Source organism: Pocillopora verrucosa, chromosome 2, assembly GCF_036669915.1.
Source record: "Pocillopora verrucosa isolate sample1 chromosome 2, ASM3666991v2, whole genome shotgun sequence".
Lineage (NCBI taxonomy): Eukaryota > Metazoa > Cnidaria > Anthozoa > Scleractinia > Pocilloporidae > Pocillopora > Pocillopora verrucosa.
In genome coordinates, this window is record NC_089313.1 from 6,119,877 (window position 1) to 6,146,134 (window position 26,258).

The 26,258-nt window shown below is 38.5% G+C and overlaps 1 protein-coding gene across 2 annotated transcripts; it reads right to left on the bottom strand.

Annotated features, from left to right (window-relative positions):
• Nucleotides 1–10: 10 nt before the first annotated feature.
• On the bottom strand, nucleotides 11–25,546 carry LOC131773378 (uncharacterized). Of its 2 annotated transcripts, XM_059089364.2 has the most exons (25): nucleotides 25,409–25,546; nucleotides 25,037–25,099; nucleotides 21,788–21,923; nucleotides 21,368–21,432; nucleotides 20,183–20,594; nucleotides 19,992–20,040; nucleotides 19,717–19,865; nucleotides 18,508–18,621; nucleotides 17,133–17,195; nucleotides 16,853–16,905; nucleotides 16,359–16,425; nucleotides 15,980–16,065; nucleotides 15,678–15,764; nucleotides 14,699–14,783; nucleotides 14,041–14,131; nucleotides 13,476–13,563; nucleotides 12,684–12,738; nucleotides 11,336–11,437; nucleotides 10,914–10,975; nucleotides 10,545–10,690; nucleotides 10,282–10,335; nucleotides 9,618–9,760; nucleotides 7,948–9,190; nucleotides 6,567–6,761; nucleotides 11–5,343 (listed from the first exon to the last, which is right to left on the bottom strand). In XM_059089364.2, exons 1-25 carry the CDS (start codon nucleotides 25,429–25,431, stop codon nucleotides 155–157), a joined length of 8,820 nt encoding a protein of 2,939 aa, XP_058945347.2. In that variant the 5' UTR covers nucleotides 25,432–25,546; the 3' UTR covers nucleotides 11–154. The 2 variants fall into 2 exon arrangements, with proteins under 2 accessions (XP_058945347.2, XP_058945354.2); XM_059089371.2 differs by lacking the exon at nucleotides 25,037–25,099 and having other exon boundaries at nucleotides 25,409–25,529.
• Between the last annotated feature and the right edge of the window lie 712 nt (nucleotides 25,547–26,258).

The following is a 26,258-nucleotide window of genomic DNA, read 5'->3' on the forward strand; positions in this document are numbered from 1 at the left end:
GAGACGAAAACCGTATTTTTAACATTTAAAAGTTCAGCGATAAACAGGGCTCCGGGAACAACACTTCAGAGATAATATAATTATTTGTTAATTTTTAAATAACAAAATCGGGCCACTTCATTGTGGCACAAAGTTGAGTGTCCCCGTAACATATCTATAAATCCTGTTCATCCCTCATGGTTGAATTATCAGCCATCTCCTCAACTTCATCATCACTTAACGGTTCATAACTATCTGAAAGGAGAGGGGCTGGTTCCTGTGGCCTTGACAACAATGACGTGCTGCTAGGGCTCGAGCCTGGGGCCAAATTGGCCGCAAACGAATGGGGTACCGGCGAAGAACGAGCACTGCTAGATGCAGAACCCACATTGAGTGATAAGGAAGAATAAGGGAAAGTCATGCGAGCTGCTAAAGGAACTACCGACGGGTGGTGACTTTCGGTAAAAGGCCATGGTGGAAGTGGTGATGCGCGGTCTCCTCTTGATGGGTGACTGGGTGATTCGGGTGGCGCAGGAGAAATGGGGATCATATTGATGTAACACTCGGTTCGTGTGGTAGCTTCTTTACTCGACGACACCCTATCTGGAACTGAACAAGTGTCACCATCCCTGCCTAACATTGAGCTAGAGACCAGATTTGCATTTGACGAGGATGACTCTTCGTAAGATTCCGTGGTTGGTTCGTCCTCGGACTCCCGGATCTCCCCTTCGGATAACTGATCATCGTCCTCAGATTCCTTGCTATGAGAGGGAAGTTGAACACAATCGGACATTTGAGGTGTTGTCTCCGGATGCTTGGTGGACTGAGGTGTAGTGATGGAATCATCGTGGAGGAGGGAAGTAGCTTTGCTACCCAAAGGTTTGCCTTCTGAAGGCAAAGGTTCGTCTTCAGACTGACTGCTCTCTTGTGAGGGTGGAATCTCTCCTTCTGAGAGTGTATCGTCCGTGTGATTAGCTTCTTCGTTTGGACTTAAAACGTTTAATGGCTCTACTTTTGGTAACAATGTCTGCTCTGTGTTCTCCACTTCTTTGTCAGCTGGTACTTCATCACAGACTGAGCCCTCATCAGAAGGAACTTGAGTGGAGCCTCCAGATCTGACATCCGGTGAAGCTACCTCTCCCGGCAGTGGAACAAACGCCCCAACAAAAGTCGGGTAAGACACCTGCTCATTATCATCAGACACACAGTCTATTGCCGAACTGATTTCCGGATGGTTGGTATCTGAAGGGGAGCTGTAAGTGTCAGGGTCCACCAGAAATCCATGTTCAGCTTGAGGAGAGTTTTCTAATGCGTCTGCTTCCCTTGTTTCTTCGTTCAATTCATATTCTTCGTTTTCTTGGTCGGATAAAGTGGACGCGACGTTATTATTTTCTGTTTCAGGAGCACTTTGACATACATAGTTACCTTCACCTCTTTCCGGCGGTGATACAGATTGTTCATCAGTCAACACGGAAGTTACTTCACTAGGTTGCGTTAACCCAGGCTGTACAGTGGTCAATGCGTTTTCATCCGGCACCATAGTAATACCATCATCTTCAATATTATCATTCTTTTCCGAAGGTGAGACCTTGCCTCTATTAGGTCTATTCTCAAGATTAGCTGAACTATCTGGTATTTCTTGCGAGGTTTGTGGTTCTGACGATTCGAACTGCGATACATCTGTACCTCTATCTGTTTCACTGCTACCCACTTGGACATCTTCACTGCATTCTACTGTTACAGTGTTATACTTGTCTATGCCGCTCGATGCCTGTTCAGGCAATTCCACCAGGGAATTAACTTCCACAATGGGTGAAGGAGAGCTCTGTGAAGGATAACAATTTTCATGTTCATATACATCAGATTCTCCATGAAACTCTTGACTTGAACCAACATTTGTTTCTTCTTCCTCTGCACCAGGATCTGAGCTTGGGAGATGTTTTGCAGCCGCTACAACTGAGCTCGAAGCAGTTGGGGAATCTGAGGATGAATCCTCACCTTTAACGTCAAGCAACTCTTCACTGAGAGATTTTGTACTTGTAACAACATCCTCAGGAGCAACACTTTCCTGTCTTTCGTCGCAGTCTGATACTGATTCATCGATTTGTACATCTTCATCAACCGAGGAGACTCCTGACACACTGGGGTTACAGACAGATGAAGTAGTAGAGGTGTGGTTAGTATCAGGTTTATTTTTGTCATCATAGAAGCTTTCGTGATTGCCAGGTTTGTCAACCTCGGAGCTACCATAGGATTGAGTACATGGCGTCATTGTTGAACTCAAAAGCATCTCATCACTACTCTCGGGTAGATTCTCTGACTCCTCAGCAGATAAAGTTTCACTGTCACTCGGTTCGTAATACGGGGACTGGGAATGACCCTGGGAACTCCTCCTCGTCAGTGCCAATATGCGGGGATGTACTGGAGGCACCCCATCTTCAGTCTCCATGTCACCTTCATCACCCTCTTCCGTCTCGCTACCAGACCCATGGGAGATTGGTGCGTGCGTAGAAGGCCCACGCTGTGGTGGAGCAGAATCTTCATCGCTCGATACAGATTGTGATTTTTGATGAGACGGAAACTTTTTTGAAATTGCTTGCCAGGATTCTTTGCCCCTTTGATCTACGTTTTCTGCTGGGTACTGTCTTAAGAATGACTGATCGGATTGCAGAGGTGGTTGCACATTTTCTTCGCTCTCTGTTTCCTTCCTTGTCCATGATCTTGGCATCTCATCCGCGTAACGGCCTTCTCGTTGGGTGATCTCTGTAAACACTTCATTTGATGGTCGTGTTACTGGTGAGAAGTCCTCCTCTCTGTACATCCCAACGAAGGGAGGTTGGGATGGATTCATGTGAAGTCTAGATGGATGTCGCAATTCAGCATGAGTAGAGTCAACGTAATTGATTGTTTCAAATATCGTTCTTACTTGGGGCAGCCGAGCTGACTGTGGCAACGAGGAAGGCCTCTTGGCGCTTTTGTCATCAATCTGATGTGACGAGGTTTGTGGCGATTCCTGAAGATGTTGACCAACCTTTCGTTGAAAGTCAGGTTCCATATTTTGAACACTTCTTATAAATGATCTATCTAACTGAGCGGGCTCCTGATCTGAACGTTGAAGAGCAACGACGCTGTCTTGATTGGATGTGGTCTTCCTTGAATTGTCAACATTTTCTGGACTTCTCAGATCCATGGCAACGGGTGAGACAATGCCTTTAATCAAGGGAGGTGGTCCTTTTGAGCTCATTCCTTGTGACGGACTACTTGAAGTAGGACTGATAACTGTGTGGGATATCAGTGGTGGAGGGCCATCGGGACTCACAGAAGCCCTTGCTGATCGTGCTCCAGGAGGTGATGTAAGCTTGCTTGGACTACGCGATACCATGCCAGTTCCATGACTTGCAATTGAGACACTGATTGGAGTGGTGCTGGAGTTACTTCCCTCTTGCAAAGGTCTCATTCCAGTGATGGGCATGAGAGGCGGAGGTTTTGGAACAAGCCCAGTAGTAATTCCATACCGGGGTGTAGAAGCTCCAGGTGACGCTCTGGAGGGACTTGGTGGTGATTTCACTCTTGTATGTGACGCTGCTGTATGCCCACCTTGCCTTACAGGAGGCGACACTCGTACATCACTGGCTTCTTTCTGTGGCAAGTGTTCTGCTACTGGAACATCAACTTTCCTAGCTGCCGCAGCAACATCAACCAAAGTGGCAAAAGCAGCCATTTGTGAAGATTCTACCATAGATCCCTCTTTGTCCTCTTTGGAGAGGTCCTTCGTTTCTTTAACAAATTCCTCTTCTGCAAGTCTAGCACTGTTCTCCCTTTGACAGTCTTCACTGGTAGGCATAATCACAAGTGGTTGTGGATCAGGAAATTTTTTAACGCTTCCCTCAGTATCTCCTAGCTCTGGAATAACAGCAGCTCGATTGCGCATCTCAGAAACAGAGGCTGGCCTTGATGGTATTCTCGATAGGTAGGAACTTGTTGGTGGCGAAACAGTTTTTTCTTCTTCAGTATGAGCGGATGTCTTTGGTTTCATCTCGGGAGAAAGGGCATGTGAACGTGGAGCAGATTCCTTTGGCGAGCGACTGGAAAGGGGAAATGTTGATAGTTCACCAGATGACACGACTTTTTCCGGCATTCCAGGAGCATGCATATGCCTCTGCTGTTTAACAACAAAAGGGTTTGCCAATTCTTGCTCTGATATTTCATTTTGACGTCTGCCAGACACTTCAAGTGGATGATGAACAGCGCGTCGTTCCTCACCCAAGGGTACAGAATATGGATGACCACAAACAGACATTGGCTGGTATGTTGGCACCACAGGCCTTAAACTCGCTGGATAATATGCTGCTCCTTGAGGATATTGATGAGCAAATGCCCCACTAAGCTTTACGTGACTGGGTAGATCCTCGCCATTCACACTATGTGGGAGCAATTCACGCACAGGTACCCCAACCGGAACCAAGAAACGGTGTTCTGGGTGGTGGTGCAAAGTTCCCACTGGATGCCCCATGTGGAAGGGATAACCATATGGTGGAGGTGTTGAGGTGCCAGCTGGATGCGGGTGGGTGTGGGTGTGGGTGTGGGTGTGGGTGAGAGGCTGATGCAGAGCCGGCATTGGCATCAACCCATACGCTTGACTAGAATATTCTCCTCCGACAGGTACCTCGCGTGGTGCTGATAAGCAGACGGTACCCAATTTATACTTTCGTATCGCTTCATTCTTCTCATAAGCGGTAAGTTTAACGTCAGGATGCCTCGGAGGAAGGTAAGTTTCTTCTTTTCTCTTATGCCCCATCTTTTCAGTCACTTCTGGACTACTTGTCTCAGCTAAAGCATACCTTGCCATGGCTTGCAGATGGGCACGAGCAGATGATGAACCTTGAGCAACTGCGGGTGATATCGCTGTGGGGCGTACTAGTGATGCACTACTAACCTCTCTTTCGCTCGTTAAGTCAACGGTCTCTACCACAACTGATCGTTTCTCCCTTTCACCGCCTCTATTATCGACGGGAGTGTGTGCGCGTCTTGGTACATCTCTTAGAGTAGAGGTTTCCTGACCAACATTACGATAACGATCGTGGTAGGCTTCGCCTTGTGCGAACCCCTCCCTGGGTCGAGTCGTTTCAGCTGACAATTCGTGTGCCGTGATATATTTTTTATCTCGTGAAGAAGGCACTTGTATCAAAGGCGGTGGGGGATTTAGGGTTTGAGGGCGCATGACAAAATTGCTTGGTGGAGTGGCACTCTGTTGAGATCGTAAATCAGTGTGGCTAATGATGCGGTTGCTGGAAGACAGCGGTAGACTTTGTGGTCGCACAGGTTCCGTCACTGGTGGTACGTGATCTCCCGACGATGTTGGCCCTAAAGAAAAGATGAGAAGGTTGAGGAATTTAATCACATGTTACAGCACTAAAGTGAAGCCTTCCTCTCCAGGCACCTCTACCTTCGGAACCCTTCCATTCAGGAGCACAAACTGAAGTCCCTGCTGGCAAAATCGTTCGTCTCTCTTAAAGATAAAGTAGACCTTAGAGGGCCAATTTTTTGGGACATTTTTTTTATCATGCCAAATTATGCATCTCTATTTTAACTAAAATGGAAAAAAATTTATAAAATATTGAAACGCACACGAATTAATAAGAAAAACGTGCGTTAGAACTGAACTTTGTGGCCCGCCGATGTTTGAATAGCCAATAATACTTTGTCACTATAAATGACTCACAAAGTGTTTTCTGCGGCTAAACGTCGTGGTCCTTAAATTTCAATTGCGTAAACATCTGATTTCAGTTGCTCGTGGTATCTTTCTGCATTTAAACCCCGATTGTGAATGACAAAAAATAAAAAGGAGAAGAGTGCAAGAATTCAAAGAAATTCGTCGCGGAATGGCGAAAGAATCTCACCGCGAAAAGAATAAAAGCCCGTTGGAGTAATCTTCGATCCTCGCACTTCGCTTTTAAGTTGAGAAAAAAGACTTGAAATCGAATTTGCCGTCCAGTGAAATAAATTAAGGTCTGTCACGGGCAACTGTAAGATAGTTATTCGCATGATATGATTTTGCTGAGAGTCTCCGCAGGACGCTTCTGCGTTTTTATTGGCGTGTGGAGGATTTCTGGTTTTCGAAATGGACATCCTGCAATGGCCTCTGACGTAATGCTTATCGTCAGTAAGTACACTTGACTGATAAATTGCTAAGCAACCACTAAGCATATCGAAAAATCCCCACAAGGTTTTGAAGAACAACCTCTCTAGATTGAAATTGTGCAGAAATTTTAATTGTGCAGTTATATTTGATATGCGATTTATTCGCTCAAAGAAACATCACCCATTTCAAATCGTCGTTCCTTTGTCGGTTAACAATAAAATAAAGCTAAACGAAACAATTTTTCCGGATAGTGCATTTCATAACATTTCCATTACGCTTCAAATATCGCGTTAACAATTTTTTTGCGAAGGACACCCGTGAGGGTCTACGGTATCCTAAATGGCGGCATAATCATTCTTCGAACAAGAAGGAGTAGGGTAGGTTCAATTATCAACAGTAGAGAGAGGTGGTAACACGCATCCAAAATAGTTAGAGTGAAACTTACCGTTTCCTCCAGATGCTAACATTCTCAACATGCTTGAAGCTTGCTTTCCTTCTCCTGTGTCGAGCCGATGAAAGCCTTCCATCCTCTTTTTTTGATCGTCTTCTATGACAATTACATCAGGTTTAGGAACATCCCTTACGTATGACGCACTTTCAGGGATCCTTGAATTCTTCTTTACCACTTCCGAGCTAGCCTCTACAAGAAATTTAAATAAACAATGAAGGAAAGGCACAATTAAAATACTAAACGTTTATTTACCACCGCCAATTAAAAAAAATTAAACAAATTCTACGTAACGCATTTCAACATTCCAAATAATTACCCAACCTCTTTGGACGCCGCCATTTTGAATACTGCTTAGCAACTAGAATGCTTTCTTAAGACTTTACAAACTTTAGAGCAAAATATGGCTGCACTGGATTTTGGCACATTTGACGGGAATTTCGAAAGCTTACTTTCTGGAATCTCAAAGCGGTTAGTAGTCTAGAGCAAGTCTAGACATGCAAAGCTATCACACATCCCAAATTACGAAAAGTTCAATTAATTTGTAGACCCCAAACTACTTAGATGGAAGTTCGTAAAAGAAATTTCAACGACAACAACAACAAAATAAAACAAAGAGAATTGTTCCCTAAAAGGAGATCAATGATGGCGATAACTTTTCGTGGTGAGACATGATCTGAATGTGCAAAGGGTGAAGACTCACACCAGACGCTAATATGAAAAATATAGAGAGAATAATACATAGGTGCGCGTAGATATGGAATTTCTCTTCGAGTGTTTAACTTGATAGCTCACGAGTGAGATGTCGAGTTGAACACGAGAAGAGAAATTCCATACCTACAAGTAACCATGTATTATTTTATTTATCATATAAACACAATAGCCCCTTGAAAATTACGATCATTGTTGATTTTGTAATCATGATTCAACGCATTTTTCCATCTTAAGAGTGAGCGCCAACGCACTCTACGTTTGCTTTTTCGGGAATTGTCGACTCATTTGTTTTCATTCATTAATGAAGTCCGCTTTTCTTCTCAGTAAAGGGCTATTGTGTTTATATGATAAACAAAATAATACATGGTTGCTTGTAGATATTGTGTATATAAATCACACATACCAAAATTTTTTACCCCCTCCCCCTAAGTAAGGTTGTAAGATGCCAATCTGCATTTAACCCAGACATAAAGATATATTTATGGTTAAGACCCGTTACTAAAATCACAAAAAAGCTTTGCATAGTGGTACACATGAATGATTCTTCTATATGCCCTACCTAACTAACTCAAAGGACCTGGCTATAGAATCACCAGTGGGAACTCAGATTTCTGTTTTCGACCCGCAATTGATTCTTTTTTGTAGAAGTATAAAAATGTCTTACCTTGCAAAATGCTTCCGCTGGATGGCTCATAACGTGCACTTCCTTGATACAAGTAAGATGGTTTGACAGATGAATCCTGTGCCACCAACCGCTCGGGAAAATGTAACGGTTGACTTGGAGACTTTTCTCTCTCATCAGAGGAACTTTGTGAGACCGCAGGTACAGGGGAGTGACTCGCAGGTCGACTGAGTCCGAGGGTGTTAATCACACCTGAAGGAGCAAAGACGGTAGAGCCTGATGGAGTTTGGATAGGTTCAGATGGGTGCGAGGATTGACCATACACTTTGCTAACATGTGACTTGCTAGTGAGAGAGATGCCAGGGTGTGACATTATAGGGTGAGACGAACCAGGATGCAGCACCCCTTTATTTGAATAAGTAAGGCTAGGTGGCGAGGATGCTGTGTGCAACGTGGCAGTGTGCGGCGGGTTTGTACTGTACCCGAGGGACTTGGGTGTAGCAGATCCGTGATAAATGGGACGCGAGTCGGAAAGAACGTAACCTGGTCGTGGTGAAACCAAATATGGGGCTCTTAAATGCGATAAATCTGACTGTAAGGATCTCGGACCTTCAGGTCTTGGATATACAATTCCGGGAAATACGGTTTCTGGATGTGGTGATCTTGAGGAACGAGTAGACTCGGGCTTCGTGTATTCGGGAAGCGGGTGTCGAGTATATACTTGAGTTGGTTGCCCTGTTCCCACATTAGGCGAGGCTCTACCAATGGACGCAATCACACCTGGAGTGGGCATAAATAGAGTGGAGCTTGAGCTTGTCAAAGGAAGATGAGGAGAATGAGAAGGGACTATCCTTTGGAGGTTGGAGATAGACGACGCTACTGAAGATGTAGTTGCAGGTTCTTTCGGGGATCCCACCGCGGTGTGAACCGCACTAACAATCACCGAGGTGGACTCTTTACCGCTTGTGGAAGAAACATTGCTGTTGGAAGCACCGCCTGGTTTATTATGTGGATCTGATGAATGAGAACTGTGACTCTCTGATGGTTGTTGTGCTAAGGTATGCTTAGGGTTTGGTTCCCGCCTCTGTGAAGTGCCGGGACTGTCTTTGTGATGTTCCTGTGGATGTGGATAGGGCTGCAGCTGCTGTTGCTGTTGCGGCTGCTGATGTTGTTGCTGCTGTTGTTGCTGCTGCTTCTGGTCTTGTTGTTGTTGTTGTTGTTGTAGTTGCTGTCTTCGTTCTTCTAGGGCACGTTGCTGTCTTTGTTCTTCTTGGGCACGTTGCATCTGTAATATAAGCAACAAGATTCAATTACAAATGATCGATTTCATAAAAAAAATTAGCACCTCCTTAAGATGTCACGCCCACCCCTGAAGATTTTTCTTTTTTCAAACTTTTGTATGGAGCGAACTGACTTTCATTTGGAGCGAAGTGAATGGGGCGAAATGACCATGGGGCGAGGTGACCGGATACCGATGGCTACATCAAAACATTAGGCACTGTTACCGACAACAGTACTTCTTATGACTTCTCTCACTCGAGCGATCGGACAACACGATCAAATGCTAATCCCGTGTTAAAAAGCATTTTCTGTATTCATGACTTATACCACTAAAATAAAGCGTATCCTTTATAATCGAAGTCGCTATCTCATAGTTATGGACACAAGACGTACTAATGTGGGTTTGCCCTGTACTATGCTTAGATAATCACCTTAGTAGCCTCATGTTCGGCGACAAGATCTTCCAAGCGTAGTTTTCTCTTGTAATTGAAGTAAAAGTTCTTACACTGAGCACCAGTCTTGGTTACAACCCGTCGAGCAATAGCTTCCCAATCGCGCCCGCACTCTCTCAGACCTGTGCAAAAATCAACAACCGGTTATTTTCTTACACATCATAGAAAGACTTCCAGCCCAAAAGGACCGGCACACCAAAAAAATTAAACAAAAAGCCCACTCCTTACCCACCCCTACATCTCTTGAAGCTTATTTTTTTTAATGGACTACCGGAATTTAATTTTTGCGGCATTGTATTTTGTTGGATTTTCTTCTAGCAAGAACTGATTTTGGTTTATCGACGTCACATTAAAGATCTGGAAAAAATTCAAAAGTTGAACCAACATTATACTCATGCTACACGGTATAAAATTGATGGGCATAACTGACTTGAGTTGGAATCATTTATTTCGCTTTTCCCCGCCCCCTTCTCCACCGTCAACTCTAACTCCAAATCAAACATGGCCGGTTGAATAAACCATCACGCACTTCTTAACGTTAACTTGCCCTAATGTGACGCCTGCATTGCAGACTATTTACAACGATGAGATAGGTCAAATTTGTTCACGTGACCCCAGCAACAGAAGCTCAAAGCAAACTCACCCTGTAAGGCAATCTCTATTTCTTTCTCACTCCAACGGGATGTCTCCACATGATCTAAAGACAACAACCAAATGATTGTAACATGAATAACAAGACAGTCTGAGAATCTGCAGCTATTTCTTCTCTGAGGGGAACACATTGCAATGCTTTTCAATTCTTCTTTGTTGTTCATTCCAGCTCCCCTGTGTTTTGTTTGAAAGCTACTGGTTCAAGGCGTTAATTGCAAAAGACATGACAAGGAAACAAGGAAATCAGTCTCATACCTGGCCTTCCTGTGTGCCTGACAGAGGGGGTGGGTGTGGTCACTTGGGCGGTAGTCACGACGGGCTGTTCCTCGTTTTCTTCACTCTCTTCTGCCGAATCAGTGATTTCCCCTAAGTCATCATCTCCTTCAAATCCACCTTTAGTACTAAAATAGAAAATAAAACTTCAGCTTTCCCTCAGACAGACAATGAAAGGTAACCCGTCTAGAAAGTCACGATTCCGCCGTAAGCCACACCATGATGCTGGTAAGACATTCTGAAAATTCTTTCAGGTAAGCAATCTTAAACCTGGTTTGTCTGTATAGTGGAGTCTAATAAGACACGACTCAGAAAAGACTTGCTTATAATGTAATCAGCATCATCATTTACCCGCTCTCTGAAATGCCTCCTCTTGACTTGTTCGTGGGGGTGGCCTCACGAGTATTTCCAAACTGTGAAGTTAAAACCATTCTCAAACTCATTCATAAATCTAACAAAAAGTTAAAACCTTTCTTATTTAAGATTGTATTGCAAAATTTAGCCAAATTTAGTCAATAGTAAGTAGCTAGCTTGTGACGGGTTCTTGTTCAGAGTAAACAACGAGGAAGCTGTAAGGTGAATGCAGTATGAAGGATGTTATGTTTGCTTGTCTGACTTCGACAATATGCATATTGATGTTTGGGTGTAAAGGGCTAACAATGATAATGCTAAAGAAACGTATTTTGTTTTGTTCTAAAGTTGTGATTTTTTCATTATACAAGCTAATTTCAGTTCAATTAATTCAGTGTATGCACAATAATTCATTTACATACTTGGTCCCTTCTTCTTTTCTTGAGGTTGTGTCTTCTGGACAACTGTTTGTAATGTTCTTTTTTCTTTGTCTGATAGTAAAACAGGATACAGTCTCCCACACTCTAGAAATGGAAATAATATAAAATATTAAGTACAGAGGGGATCTCACTTTATATCGCATTTATTTGCCTATAAGCTGAGACCCCACACTTTCAGCTTTTAGAAGCTGTTGGATGCTAATGAAACGCAAACCATAAACATTCGGCAATAAGCCGAAACCAAAACTTTCATTGAATTATCATGAAGTGCTCCACGTGCATTGCTAAGTGAGGCAAATACTTAACATAACAGTAAGCCGTAATCAAACAAAAGTTAGAATCTTCCCTCCCTCTTTACACGTTAGAAGTAAATGACTATAACCGCTTGTTGCGAAGATATAAACGAACACCAGAATGACAACACAACGATTTATTAAAAAATAATAACAGAAATTCAGAAATTCTAAATCCCAACAACCAACACAGCGCGAACCGCATGGTTTTTATCCATAAAATCACTTGACAGCTGTCACTCATTGTCTCACAAAAAAAGGCATAACGCAAGGTAATGTCACGCAAAGTCACACTCTTCTCAACACGCATGACAATGCATCAAACATTCAATTTTATTTTGCACTATTCCAACATATACTGACTTAACCCTTCACAACCTGATGTCACCATGCATATTCTCCATACTGTTCTCTATACATTTCCCAAGTAGCTGACAAGGAGAATTTGTGGAACAAACAATACTTCTTCAGTTTATGATCATTTCCTCTATTCTCCTGACCTTAATGTTTGATTCAGGGGTGATAATGTAAGGAGAAATTAGATGCCAGTCACTCATAGGTATCAAAGGGTTAAATCCTGAAAAACCATACTCAATTTTCAGCCTTGAATTTTCAACAGCATATATTAATAGCGGAGCTCGCAGAGCGTAGCCCCATAATGATACAATATAGTAGTAACCCATCAAGCCGAAAAAATTTGGATGTACGACCGTACGATCGTAAGACCGACCGTACAAGGTGCTACTTTTAGCATGCGCGGCCAACTGTACCACGGGCACTATCTTATAATCAGTCCTCTACACGGACACGGAGAAGTTGCGAATGAAAATCCATTAATATTACTACGCACCATAGTAGGGGCTTTAGTTTTGTTGAAGAGACGTGCAGGAAAAAAAAAATTGCGAGCTCCGCTTTTAGGCTTGCCTAAATCTATATATTAGTAACCTTAGAAACATTGCAACTTTTTACTTCACTTTTGTTTTTCATACATGTAGACACAGAATTAAGATGGCTGATGAATAATGATGTTGACTAACCTTTCCAGGTAGGAATGAAGAAATAAAATCAAAGTCCTTGGGATTGTGAATAAATCTGTAAAGCAAACACTGAACATAAGTCTTCTTTATAACATAAGTATAAAATAGTACGAAGCATACGGTTTAAAGACAAGAGAAAAGAAGTGAATAAAGGAAATTATGTTATTCTGAGTTGAGAGGGAATAAGTCTCCAAAGAGACTGCAGTGCAACTCCACTGGGGTGTTACCTGATAATTTGATTTTTTCACCCAAGTTGACGATGTTAATTGGCCACCATAAAGAGTTCCTAAAGCTAGGGTAAGTAGGACAGTTGAAACTTAATTCTATACTTTGATGATTAAAATTCTTTCATGAATCTTGATAAACTAAAAGTGCCAAATTTTGACACAGAACCTCTGCCAGGATCTGAATCCTTATTATCAAAACAACACTTTTATATCCTAGAGCTAATATTTGATCAATCAAAGTACTTTTTCATTGAATTAAGGGGGTTAGTTTCCAAAGAAACTGTGGTGCTGCATTGGTGGCAGAGTATAACAGGGCAATTTAGTATTATCAACCAACTTGATAATGTAAATTGGCCACCATAAAGAGTTTCAAAGCTAACGTTTTGAGCATAATTCCATTGTCAGAGCTCTGACAAAGGGCTAATGCTTGAAATATCAACTTTAAAACTCTTAACAATGGCCAATTTATGCTATCAACTCAGTTGATCATACAAAATTACCCTGTTGTACTTTTTCCGTGGTCTCCCTAAAAAAAAACTGTTATCACAGAGCCCTTGCCACTTACTTGTCCTTGAAGATCAGCCTCTCTTTCTCAGTCCATATGTTCTTGTGTTTCCTTTCATTCAGTGTTGCAAGTGGATCCCTTATGAGGCCTATAGAAGGAGGAAATAGTCTGTGAACTGTCATTCTCATGAGCTCCCAACATCTTCTGTTCGACTCCCTCTTCATGGTCATCCCATTTTGTTAATCAACGTATGTTAATAGCAATTTTTTTAATTTCTCCTATAAAGATATATACTTATTTATACAGATAATATATAAAATAAGCTTATATATAAAATAAATATCTACACCTTAGGGTTCTGTATCTGATTAATGTTCAAATGTATAATAAATAATGTTACCTAATTGATAATATTAGAATTGGACTAATATGGAATTGGACTTCACCCCAATCAGTCCTTATACTATTACATAAATAATATATCAATAACCCAATCTCTGCGACTGAAATTGTAAAAACTGTAACTGAAGATCGACAACACCATGGCCTAATGACCGACTGCCTGAAATAGAAAGATGTACATGTATATTGTATGTATCTACTTTATACAAGGTACAGCACAAACCATTTCTGTTGATAAACTTCACTCGTCTCTCCTCTTTGTCAAGCAAAGGTGGAGGTTCAACAGCCAAAGTGCGCATATGACGTTCATTAGCCTGATAAAAAGGAATGAGACATCTCTCATACAAAACATATAATAATAACTTACAGCAAAAAAAGAATATCTCAATTACAAAACCATTAAACAGAGAGAAATTGGTCAAACTCTTATTTTCCTCCATTGCTGAATATGATAATGACTAGAAACAAACACAGATCCAATCTCAACCAAGGATAAAAATGCAAACATTAACAACAACAATTACAACACTTGTCTGTAGAGTAGCTTTGAAAATCAGAGAGCTAATTATGATGCAAGCATTCCTCAGATTTCTTTTATTCTTTTAAGTAAGAACCTTAGGCATTCCATGATAGCTGTTTTTAAACTTTTAACTCCTAAAGGTGATCAATATGTAACTTCTCACGATAATATCCATCCATTATCATGCATACAGGTGATGAGAATACTCTAACACATAAGGTAGACGTTTTTATCTTGATCTAACACCAAATTCTTGTAACTAATTTACAAGAAAATACGTAGCAGCTATAGGGGAGATTTAACAATCAGATCTTGAGAGTTAAAAGGATTAATAGTTCTTTCCATTTTTCCTTCCCCTTACCTCCTGCTCATTTAAGTTGTCTACAATCTCATTAAATTCAGCTTCACTTCTGGCCACAATACCCCAGTTACTTCTGGAGCCCATTCTGTAACAAACATATTTTCATATCATTTAATTACCAAAGAAATCACCAGGAATGTCACAGAAAAAGGGGGCAGACTTATGTTTGACTATGAGTCAAATAGGTGGTGGGCAGTACTGATTGGCATTGTACAATTTCTTTCTAAACATAAATTCATTCAATTGATAGGATACAGATCTGTCAATAAACTGCAATTTTTTTCTATGGGCAATATAAGTACTGCATGTTTTTCAAAGATGTTGCAAGTTGCATACTCTTTAAAATAAAGAACCAGCTCTGTGAGTGATTTACATATCAGTATGCATGCATACGTAGGTTGTGTATGTAAGCCAGTGATGTAAGAAAGCAAGGTAGACCCTGTTCAGATGTCATGCTTCCACTGTACATAACTTAAGTGCAAGAAGTTCACTATGGCAGGGAAGAAGCACAACTCTGATTCAGACATCATGCTTGAGTTGGGTAGGGCAACTCAGTTTCAGGACTATCCAATTCTGGTGCAATATGGAATTCAAAAGTCAAGCTACAGTTGTGCGGAATGTCAAACTTGATTGATTTATTGAGTTCTACACGACAATAGCACAATGTTTGAACTGGGCCTTATCCATCTGTGTTAGGAAGAGTAATTTATGCATGACAATGGTGTTAGTGTTTGCCATTTTTTAAGTAATTGTCATTACACATATGAGTAACTTTGTTATGTTAGCATCATCAGTTATGGGTTTAGGGTTGTAGGGAGACACTGTAATTTTAATACTTAAAAAAGTAGACGCAATCAAATAAGATTAATAATAACAATAGCAATAATTACGATAATAATCATCATCTAAAAAACAAATGGGTGTTTTGTTTCAATGATAAAACCAAATCAAGTTTAAACTTAGCATATATCTAACTCACCTAGCAAACCGTTCTGTCTGTTCTCTTTGCTTCCTGATTTCAGGAAAAACTTTTTCATAAAATTCCCTCAGCTTAGCCTCCTTTTGTCTTCATGGAATAAGAACAATATTATTATGCAAATAGGAATTAATTATTAATAAAAACAATTACCCTGAACCTTGTGTCATGAATTATTCAATTTGATAGAAAGTTATTATGGTTCATCAAAATTGCAGTCCAACTTTTTTTGGCTGATTCAGGAAAACAAAGAACTGTTATTAACAAGTAAAGAGTAATCATAATGGGCAGATCTGTGCACTCACTTTCTTTTTGGATTGTTTTCATTTCTCTCAATTTTTTTGAGCCATGCTTGCTTCAAAGTCTTGTATTCTTTACAAAGTTGACGATTCTGAAAGAAAAACAAATTTGTTATAAATTTTCTTGGGGTTTTAAACTTCCAAAACCCAGAGTCCAGAGTCTACGATTACCCAACTAAGTCACCCTGTACTTTTCAACAAAGAATATGAAATTAATTGGTTACAATAAAATTGAGTAGGGCTAAGGAAACAGAGAATACACAAACAAGTTGAAAAATAATATATTAAACTAAGGAAACTTTGAACCACAAAAGGTATAAGGATGAAACAAAACAATTTTAAAACTTGTTTAAACCAGGCAGTGAATAGAGTGAGTCATCTCTACCTTGAGTTCTTTTGCTTGCTTTCGTAGCTGGAAATATTTGACCAATTTAGCTTTAATAGCTGGGGCTCTGCAACAGTAAACATTTTTTCATGAACTAGACTTCTATGTATGTCAAAAATTTAACAGCATTCTTTTTCATCAACTATACCTCTAAAAACACTGCACCCCATTCTTACACAAACCCTTTTGACATTGGCTCTTAACAACTCATAGAAAAACACTTGCTATGAAAAATTACAGTTTTTGTGCACTGCATCTTTTAAATATTTGAAACTGATTAAGTCCTTGGAAGTTTTGTCTTTTAAAGCGAGGAGCTGATCACATGGACAAATGTCCACCAAACCATACTTCCAGCAAAATGAGTGCTAAAAACTATCATATATGAACCAATACCATCAAGAGCAGATATTTAAAAAATGGAATACTGGGGTGTACAGAATATCTGAATTAATCAAAGGAACAGTTGCATGTTAGCTACATTGTACGTCACTCACTTTCTAAGATTCTCATGGTAACAAGGGAGATCAGATGGTTGATTGTACAAGGGCTACAAAAAAACCAAAAACATCAAATAAGAATCCATCAGGTAAGGTTAAAGAGTTTAAATTTCCAACTTTTATCTCTAAAAAAAAATCATATTTATTTTACAATAAATGTGCAATAAATGGTGAGATACAACTAGAATCAAATGATAACAACCTTTCTTTTTTTCATCTTGGGGGTACCTTAAGCATAGGAAGTGGCAATGTAGTTCAAAATGATTATACTCCATACCTTTCCTCCTGGAAGTGGCACACTGAGCTTTGCCAGCCTTGCTTCAGCAGTCTCAGCCTTTTTCTGTACATAAGACAATTATGACACTTCAATCAACCTTGATTACAGTTAACCCTTTAACTCCTGATCAAATTTGTAATTCTCCTTACTGTCAACCATACAATTCTTATAATGTTAGTTCAGAGAATTTAGTATTTAATCAACTAATTATCCCCAAATTGACATATTTCTTTATTCTCATTACTAATCTGGTTGAAATTTTATTGATATTGTAAGGAGAAATTCTGTCTTTGTCACTCATGAGAGTTAAAGGGTTAATGGTTGGAACTCACTAGTGATATTTGATGGTGTGGTCTAATCATCCAGGTGAGAGTGGTTCTGAGAGGAAGGACTGTTTTGACAACCTTAGTAGCAGAAGTCGTCATCAGAATTGACTTCCACTAAGGTTGTTGAACATCTGTCACTACTACCTACAAAAGTCCTTCTCAGAACTAATCTTGCCGCAATGATCAGACTGCATGATCAAATCACAGCTGAGTGTTGGCATTCAGTATTACAAGCACATGTAACTATTCAATTCTTACCAATAATGGTTTGTGATACTGTTGTAGAGTCAATACATTGTCTATTACTTCTCTCGTGGATCAAATTTGTTAAAATATTTGGGTCACTTTTTTTTTGTACAATTTCTTTAACAGCAGTTTACCAATGAGAATTAATTTGTTACTTGCATATGATTCACAGTTAAAATATTATTATTAATTTCATTTCATTGTGAGCTCATTCCTTCAAGAGAATAAAGAACCATCTAATATTTCCCTTGCTCACCACACGTGGTCTCATATTTGACTCGGTAGAAGCACCTAACTACTTTCTGAGAGTTATCTAGAATTTTCCTTTCCAAGTTGTATTTCACACATGAACTTATTGGCTATTTCTGAGTATTGGCGGTTATATCACTACCACAAGAAATTGACTTATACACATAGATTTCATGTTAGGTATAGGTAAAGAAAGATTTCATTTAGCCAGGGTGGCCCATTCAGTTACACAGCTGTTATCCAAAGGGACCTTACAAACGTTGTTAGGCCTCTGTTCAGTAATAAATGATGGATGACCTCAAAATGAGGTGAAGCCAAAAAAAAGTGGCACATCAGGGGCTATACATTACATCATTGATGTTCTTGCTACATGTTCATGTCATTCTAACACAATTTCATCATTCCTGGTAAAATATCATTTAAAGTACAATCAATCTTCTAGTTCCCTTAAGTTTCTTAATCAGTTTGGACTTGTGTAAAGGAGCAAGAAATATGATCTGTTAAAGCAGTAATTATAAAGGGAAAACCTTTGAAGTTTGATTATAATGACATACCTGGTTTTCCTCATAAATCTTCTGTACAATACTTTTGGGTTTAGGTGTCGGGGGTGGTAGCTCTTCCTCGGGTGGCTCACTGGGCTGTTTTGAAGCCTCTTCCTCAAGTTGTTTCTAAAATTTTATTTATTCAATTCATTAGTAATCGACCCTTTTGCATCCTATCATCGCCATGCAAACTCTCCAAACAGTTCTCTATACATTTCCTATGGTGATGTCAAGGAGCATTTGTTCAAGAATCAAGAGCTTCTTAAGTTGGTGATTTTTTCCCTTCATACTTGCAACCTTAGGAATTGATTCAGGGGTGATATTGTGAGCATAAATTAGATGCTAGTCACTCTCAGCGGTCATTGGGGATAAAATCATTAAGGGCAAGCATTTTTAAGTGAGTGTTGAAATTATCCTGTAATGCATTGGTTCTGCTTCACTTTGCTGGTTGGCTAACAAAACTTGTGAATAAAGGAGGTAAGTCTAAAGAAACTGTGGTGCTGCATTAGTGGAAGAGTATAACAGGATAATTTATTATTATCAATTGAGTTGATAATGTAAATTGGCCATAGTAAAGAGTTTCAAAGCTGATGTTTCGAGCATTAACCCTTCGTCAGAGCAAATGGAAGAATTGTGGGTTGTGTGCATGCTTATATGCAGAAAATGGAGTGTGTCACTCTTTCCAAGAACCAAGTTCAAAACAAAAGCCAATTACCACCTGTTCACTTTTCTCCCTGTGCTTGAGGCAGTTGCTTGCATTATTTTCACTGGTCTCCTATGACATTTTCCTTCAAACTGATTGACTGCTGGTTATGGTTTTGGTGTTAGAGGGCTTTTCGATTGAGTGTTGTTAAACCAAAACCAAAGTTATCATTATAGCAAAACAAAAGAAAGGAAAATACCCTAATGAACCAAAGAGAACTTGAAGTGCAGGAAAAACAAGGGTGGCCAAGTCATGCTTGGTTTTAGTTTTAAATCTGATTAGTTGAGATTATAGTAGTGCAAGTTTGATGGACTAATGGGAGGGCCAAGCAAAGAAAAACCAATACAATCCTATTGGACATTCATGTATCTAGCCCATTGAAAAGGGACAAATCGCAGACAAAGGTCACATCAATTGAAAGCAAGATCCAACAAGTGGAACTAAATTGTACAGTGATTACTGGAAAAGTTGGCGGCTGACAAATGAATTTTTTCCAAACCTACATCAACAAGTCTAACCTGCTTTTTCTTGAGGTTGTTGATCTGCTGTTCCACCTGTGAGATTTCTCTGTCCACCTTCTCCATCCCCTGGAGAAGCTCATCTTTAGACATCAGATCAGAGGGATCCTCTGTAACTGCTTTCTTTTCCTCACTTTGGCCTTCAGAACCTACCAAAATAACTTCTGAATCAATAACATTCACACTCTGCAAGGATGACATGCTGAGTAAGTCTCCCCCATATCAGATCACATGCAAAAGAAAGGAAAAAAGATGAGAAGCTAGTACATGTATACCTGGTGCTGATGGAGATATAGCTTCAATAGTAGGGCCAGGGTACGAATCCTGTTAAGTGAAACATAACATTTCCATTAGTAGATCATTTAACTAAGACATGGCCATGTGAGTAACACTGTCATCTTGTTCAATAATCACTTATTGTGTGAGATAACAAACAAGATTATATCCCATTCAGTGAATTAAGTACCTTTTGTGGGTCACTTGCAGATGGCGAAATCAGGGCTGGTCTTCCAGTACTATCTCTTATTTTTTCATGAACAGCAGCCCCATACATTTGTGAAGACAGTGATGATGATGTTGTACAAACAACCTGCAAGGAATGATGCCTTGAAAATGAAGCTGCTTCATCTGAAAATGATGGTGAAAGTGATTTGGACTGATCTTGTCCAGAAGTTGAAATTGATACTGGTGTTGGCTGAGAAGTTGAAGATGGAGGAGTACTTGGTCCAACTCGAGGAGAAAGGCGTGGTGAGATCTTTGGGGATACTCTTGAGTGAGGTGATGACGGAGCACTGGTAGAATACCCACTGCCTTCTGAAGAAGTCTGCCATTTCTTGGTATGAAGTTCAGATCTTTCAAATTCTTTCTTAATTCCCTCTCTGAAAATTACATGCAAGTGGATAATTCATAATACACAGCATATTCAATTTTCTTAAAACACAAAACAAAACAACAGCTTGTACAACATTTTGAAGCTGTCTTGAACCTAACAGCACGTACATGAAGTAAAATCTATGGTTGAGGTATAAAAATTCTGAAGGAGTGTATCAATTTCATTTGAAAACATGTGGGATTTAGCAATGGGCATTTCACAAGGTGGCTCTTCTTTTCCACTGTTTCCAGGTTGAATTGGAATCTTGGTTTTTGTGGAGAGAGGAAAACCAGAGGACTTAGAGAAAAACCCTCAGAGTGAGGACAAGAACCAACAACAAATTCAACCCAGATGTGACAACAGGTTCAGGAATCACGGCCCCATCCCTTCTCCCTACTAAAGTCAAAATGGCCTCACGATATAGGATCATCATGGTTTTCATGGCTACTTCTTACAATTTACTGCGTGCATCACGGAAATTAATTCAATTCTATTATAATCTCATTAATAATAACAACACAATATATATTAATTATATTTATGAATTCTTTTAACCCTTTAAATCCCATGAGTGACCAAGGCAGAATTTCTCCTTACAATATCAATGCAATATCAACCAGATAAGTGATGAGAATAAAGAAAAATATCAATTTGGGGATAATTAGTTGATCCAATACTAAATTCTCTGAACTAACATTATAAGAATTGTATATTTGGTCTGGGAATTAAAGAGTTAACACTACTTTAAAAGTATAAGTCAAAATAGTTCAGTACACCTACCTTTCCATTTTCATATCCTTCTCACTGATTGAACTAAAGTCATTGTAGTCCCCTAATCCAACCTCCTGAGAAAAACAATTCAAATTTTGTTTCATGAACCCTTAACATCCTTGTGTGACTAAGAGAGAATTTCTCCTTACAATATCAATACAATACAAAGCAGACAGGTGATGAGAATATAGAAAAATATCCATTAGGTGATTATTAGTTGATCCAATACCAAATTCTATGAACTAACAGTGAACATACACTGTTCAAAGAATTGAACAACATATGAGAGACAGTAAGGGGAATTACTTATGAGTTTTTGGGAGTTAAGGGTAAAAGAAAGAATGATGTTTCTTTAACTAGTTATGGGCATGATTCTATCTTTGTTTACCAGCAAAATTTATAAAGCAGATGTAGCAAAAAAGTTCATACCTGGTGCCTTACATATGGAGGATCAAAGTAGGCAGCATGACTATAATCTGCCCCAGGTGGGGGACATATGTCCTCATCACTAAGGTGGCGCTGTCTTTTGTATGGTGGGCCTCCATAGTAACCGTAGCTTGATGACCTTACATCCGGAAAAAAATATAAATTAGAAACTTCCTCATTTTATATATTACATAGAACAATGTAAGTTGACCTTAAAAGTTCATTTTTCCAAGAATTTATGGAACAAGTTAATCTTTAAGGTATTCAACATCGAAAAAGTATAGAACAGTATAATTAAAGTTAACTGTTATGTATGGTTATTAAAAATTCACAGCACATTAAAAAAAATTTGCACAATTTTAAATAGGTTTAAAACACCTCGAAAAAAATGAAAACCAAAAATTAATACAACTCCAAACACAGGTTTATTAAAAATACATTTCTACATGTTAGAGGAAGTATTGTTGTTTATCATGGTTTTATAGATAAATGAACATTTCATCATTTGTCTCATGATGTAAAAGTTAGCCCAAAAAAAAAATAAACATATTGATTGAAATACACAATTGATTAGTTTCACTCTTACATCCTGAGACAAATGATTGATTGTTCAATTATACATTTCTACTTTTGCAAAAGGAGAAATTTATACTTAAGCAATATAATCTTTAAGCAAGTTTTAGACTGCTCTTCCAAACCTAAAACATGAAGAGACCTTATCTATAATTCAATTTTAATGGAAAAACATTCTGTCAAACAGATTTACTTTAGATCTTGTGCACAAAGATTTTTTTAAAAAATATTACAAAGAAATGTGGGGACTACACAAAAATGTTTGAAATCTTCATAATTTCAAATGTTAAACTTGTAGGTTAGAATGATATTACAACAAATGATAATTATATGAATGATGATGATAATACTAAAAGTACATGCATCAAGGTATTATAAAATTATTGATCAAATGTTATAATTACTTTACACAATTAGCTTCAAATATTCCTTTAAGTGAAATTACACTATTATTATCATTATTGCATCATTGTCATGATAATAATACCACATGTCCTGAGGTTTTCCTGACAGCCCTCAAAATCGCGTATAAAACTACTTTCAGTGCTGAAGGAACAATAAAAGTCCAGTTTGACCCAAAAATCCCAAATTCACTTTTTTTTTTCTACACGTGACAATACATGTTACATCATTAAATTTAACTCATTTGAATTAACCAATGAGTGCACACCTGAAATCAAAAAATAAAAATGAAACAAAACTTGTTATTGCATGCATCAGGGCCTAAGTGCCAACTGAGTTCTCACAAAATTTTTTTATCAATTCCATAAATGCAGAAATGGTAGCAACACCATAGTGACCATTATTATCTAAATTTTGATTAAACATAAAATTTAAAGAACCTTTAATTAAAAAATACAAAACAGTGTCTTTCTTTATGGTTGTGTTCTCAATACATGTACAGATTCTTGGATTAACAAGTTTTTGTAATAAAGTTGTGTTCACTCTAATCAAGAGATGTAATTGCCAAACAAAAGTCAAACTGCAAGAACTCCAAAAACACCAGAATGAGAATTGTTCCATCACTTATGAAAACAAAGGTTTCCCTCTCTTTCAAGAAAATCTGATCTAGCTTTCGACCTTTCTTGTTAGTACACTGACCTTTCTTATTTGAGATTAAATGCAAAGTTTGGACATTTTACTGTTGATAGTTTTTCTGATACTTTCTGTGATCTATGTATTTTCATGTATTTTTATGAGTAATACACGCATTTTGATTGCTTCTTGTGATTGATCTAGTGAAGCACAGATGACATCACAAATAACAATTTTTTTCATCATATAAAACAAATAGGTTCCATGTTACGGTGAGTCTGTGAAGTAAAAGATCACAGAAGATGTAAAAATGTGATAAGAATATAAGTGACATGCTTGCATCTTGCATGCCACATTTTTGTCCTTACCACATTTTGACTTTGATACAAACAAACACATGATTCAACACAAGGACTCCTGTAATATTTAATAATTCTGAAAAAACAAAGATAGCTACAATTTTGCATGATTTGCGACGACATTGCGATCATACTCGAGGCATGGTGTTACAATATGAAAGTTACAAAATAAAACGGAAATTAAAGTAAGATAGAAATCTGCAATTGGACATTAAAGGGAAAGAAAAATACAAATAATATAAAGCTATTGTACCTGAAAGGTAGATCCTTGTGCATGAAATAAAGTTACATGAGAAAGTGGCTATGGGTACACTGACTGCATGTCAATTTGGAAATAGCAAACTTAAGATATGACTTAAAATGAAATGCGAGCGAGTTTGATCTGAAGTCTTATCTATTTAATTCATTGAATAATTGGTGCAAAAATATATATCAATTAAGAAATAATTCAAAACAGACTTCATCTGTGATCTATTATTGAACAGAACCACTGCAACATGGAATCAATTCCTTACATTTATGAATGCAAATTTCTTCAGCAGAGGTTACAATTTGTGCGCAGGTTGTTTGTATCTTACTCCCATACAAACTGTACTAATTCCTAGAAATCAATAATTGGAGGGCAGAAGAAACCAGGGTTTTTTTCTTTTATGTCAGTTCAAGTTTTTAAGTGATACATGCAAACAGTGTAACTATTAGTAGATACATAATGAATGACAGAATTTTTAGCTGATAAAACATGTTGTTAATTCTAAGCTAGAGCAACATTGTTAATCAATATCTTCCTTGATGCACTGATTACAACTACAATCACTGTATGTATAGTTTATCCACATCATGTTATCAATATCCCCATGAAACATGCATTGAAGGCGGGTAACATAAGCTTAAAACAATTAAGAACTGTACTTTTGCTACTCATGTAATATAAATTACCAGAAAATTATTCTTTTCATTATAAAATTTATATTGATCAAGTTTTTGTTACTCTATCGTCAACGTAATATATGTCACTGATTTTAGTATCTACAGGTGCGATTAAAACCTAAAAAAAAAATGAAACATGAAACATATTTGGCCAGCTTAAATTTGTTTTAACTAAATAACGATTTGATATATTTCTCATCATGTAACCATAGAATGACCCAATTAGAAAAGCAAAAACAATGTGTGAGGGCAGCTGTTTAGATGCAGCGACAGACATGTTAAACAAGTGGGGAACATCTTATTTTAGAGAATTTTTAAATTCGAACATGCACTACTTCAAGATGGCAGTGGATGTTACCCGGAAAATTCTCCATATCTTTGTTGATATCTTCTGAATGATCTCTCATCACCAGGAGTGTATCTTTAACACAATAACACAATATATTTGAACAACAGCAGACATTTTTACCTTAAAGGTACTTTATGTTTGTATCAAGTTCTTGCATATTACCTTCAAACCTTGGGATATCTTGTCCATCAAAGAGTTTTTCTAGTCAATTTACTTATAACGCTAGGCTACAAAGATCCTTATTCGAACACATCACAGTAGATGCATTTGTTGAAGTGACATCGGTTTGCGGTTCAATGACCAGGGTTTAAAAAAACACTTACAAGTAACCGCGCACTGCTTCTCAAAAATGAGATACTAGGAAGAAATATTGCTACTCACCGATGGGGTGGACCCCTAGACATAATCTAAAGTTGGCTATGTATCTTAAAAAGGTCGTTGTTGGCGTAAAATTCAAACTGTATTTCCCTTGGTTCCCTCGTACTCGGCTTAAACAAAGCCGCCATTTTGAGAACTAACATCGCGAAGGGCTTGGTACGGTGATGACGTCACAGTTTTCGTTCTCAGCTGTCGCTGCGATTTCAGCTGTCTTTGCAATGTTCCTTTGATAATTTTGTATTTGTTCCAGGAATCAAATTAAGGCAATATTGTCAATTGGGATATATTGCCTTCATTTTATTTCCGCAAAGAATTTTCACTTGCAGACATGGACAAACATGGAGAAAGACAAAGAGAGTGACAAAGAGAGTGACATAATGGCAAAGAGAAGTAGTTTGCTTTAGAACTAGAGCTAAAGAAGAAAATAAACAAGAAATACTATCATGCAACTGTTCTGCCAGAAAAAAAATTCCTGACCCGTTTTTCTGTTTCATTCATTTATTAACGCCTGCCAAAAATTTTGCGCTTATGTTTGGTATTTTGATGGGGTCTTGGAACAAAATTTCTGCGTTCGTCTTTGACTCTGATGAAGGAGACTAAGACCATATCTATTTTAAGTTTGTGATATCTTCAAGAAGCCTCCTTGTTTTGCTCGCTGGGTAAAAGAAGGACTGTCTCTTGTAGACAGAGTACTCATGAATATGTGGGATACGGCAGGTTTTTCTGTTTTGCACGTGAAACAAATCTCTGCAACTCTACCTTCTGGCATTATCATACAACCTCCAGTTCTTCTTCATGCTGCAAAAATTATTTTATATCAGTAGCCAAATGCAGTCTTAAGCTTCCTATGTTT

Bases quoted from the DNA above. Each gene is read 5' to 3' on its own strand.
- LOC131773378 (XM_059089364.2), bottom strand. From the start codon at position 25,431: ATGTCTAGGGGTCCACCCCATCG. The intron at 19,866-19,991 runs GTATACATGTAC...TTATTTTGGTAG, and splicing joins TATATCTCCATCAGCACCAG to GTTCTGAAGGCCAAAGTGAG. The intron at 16,906-17,132 runs GTATGGAGTATA...GTTTTTTTGTAG, and splicing joins TGCCACTTCCAGGAGGAAAG to CCCTTGTACAATCAACCATC.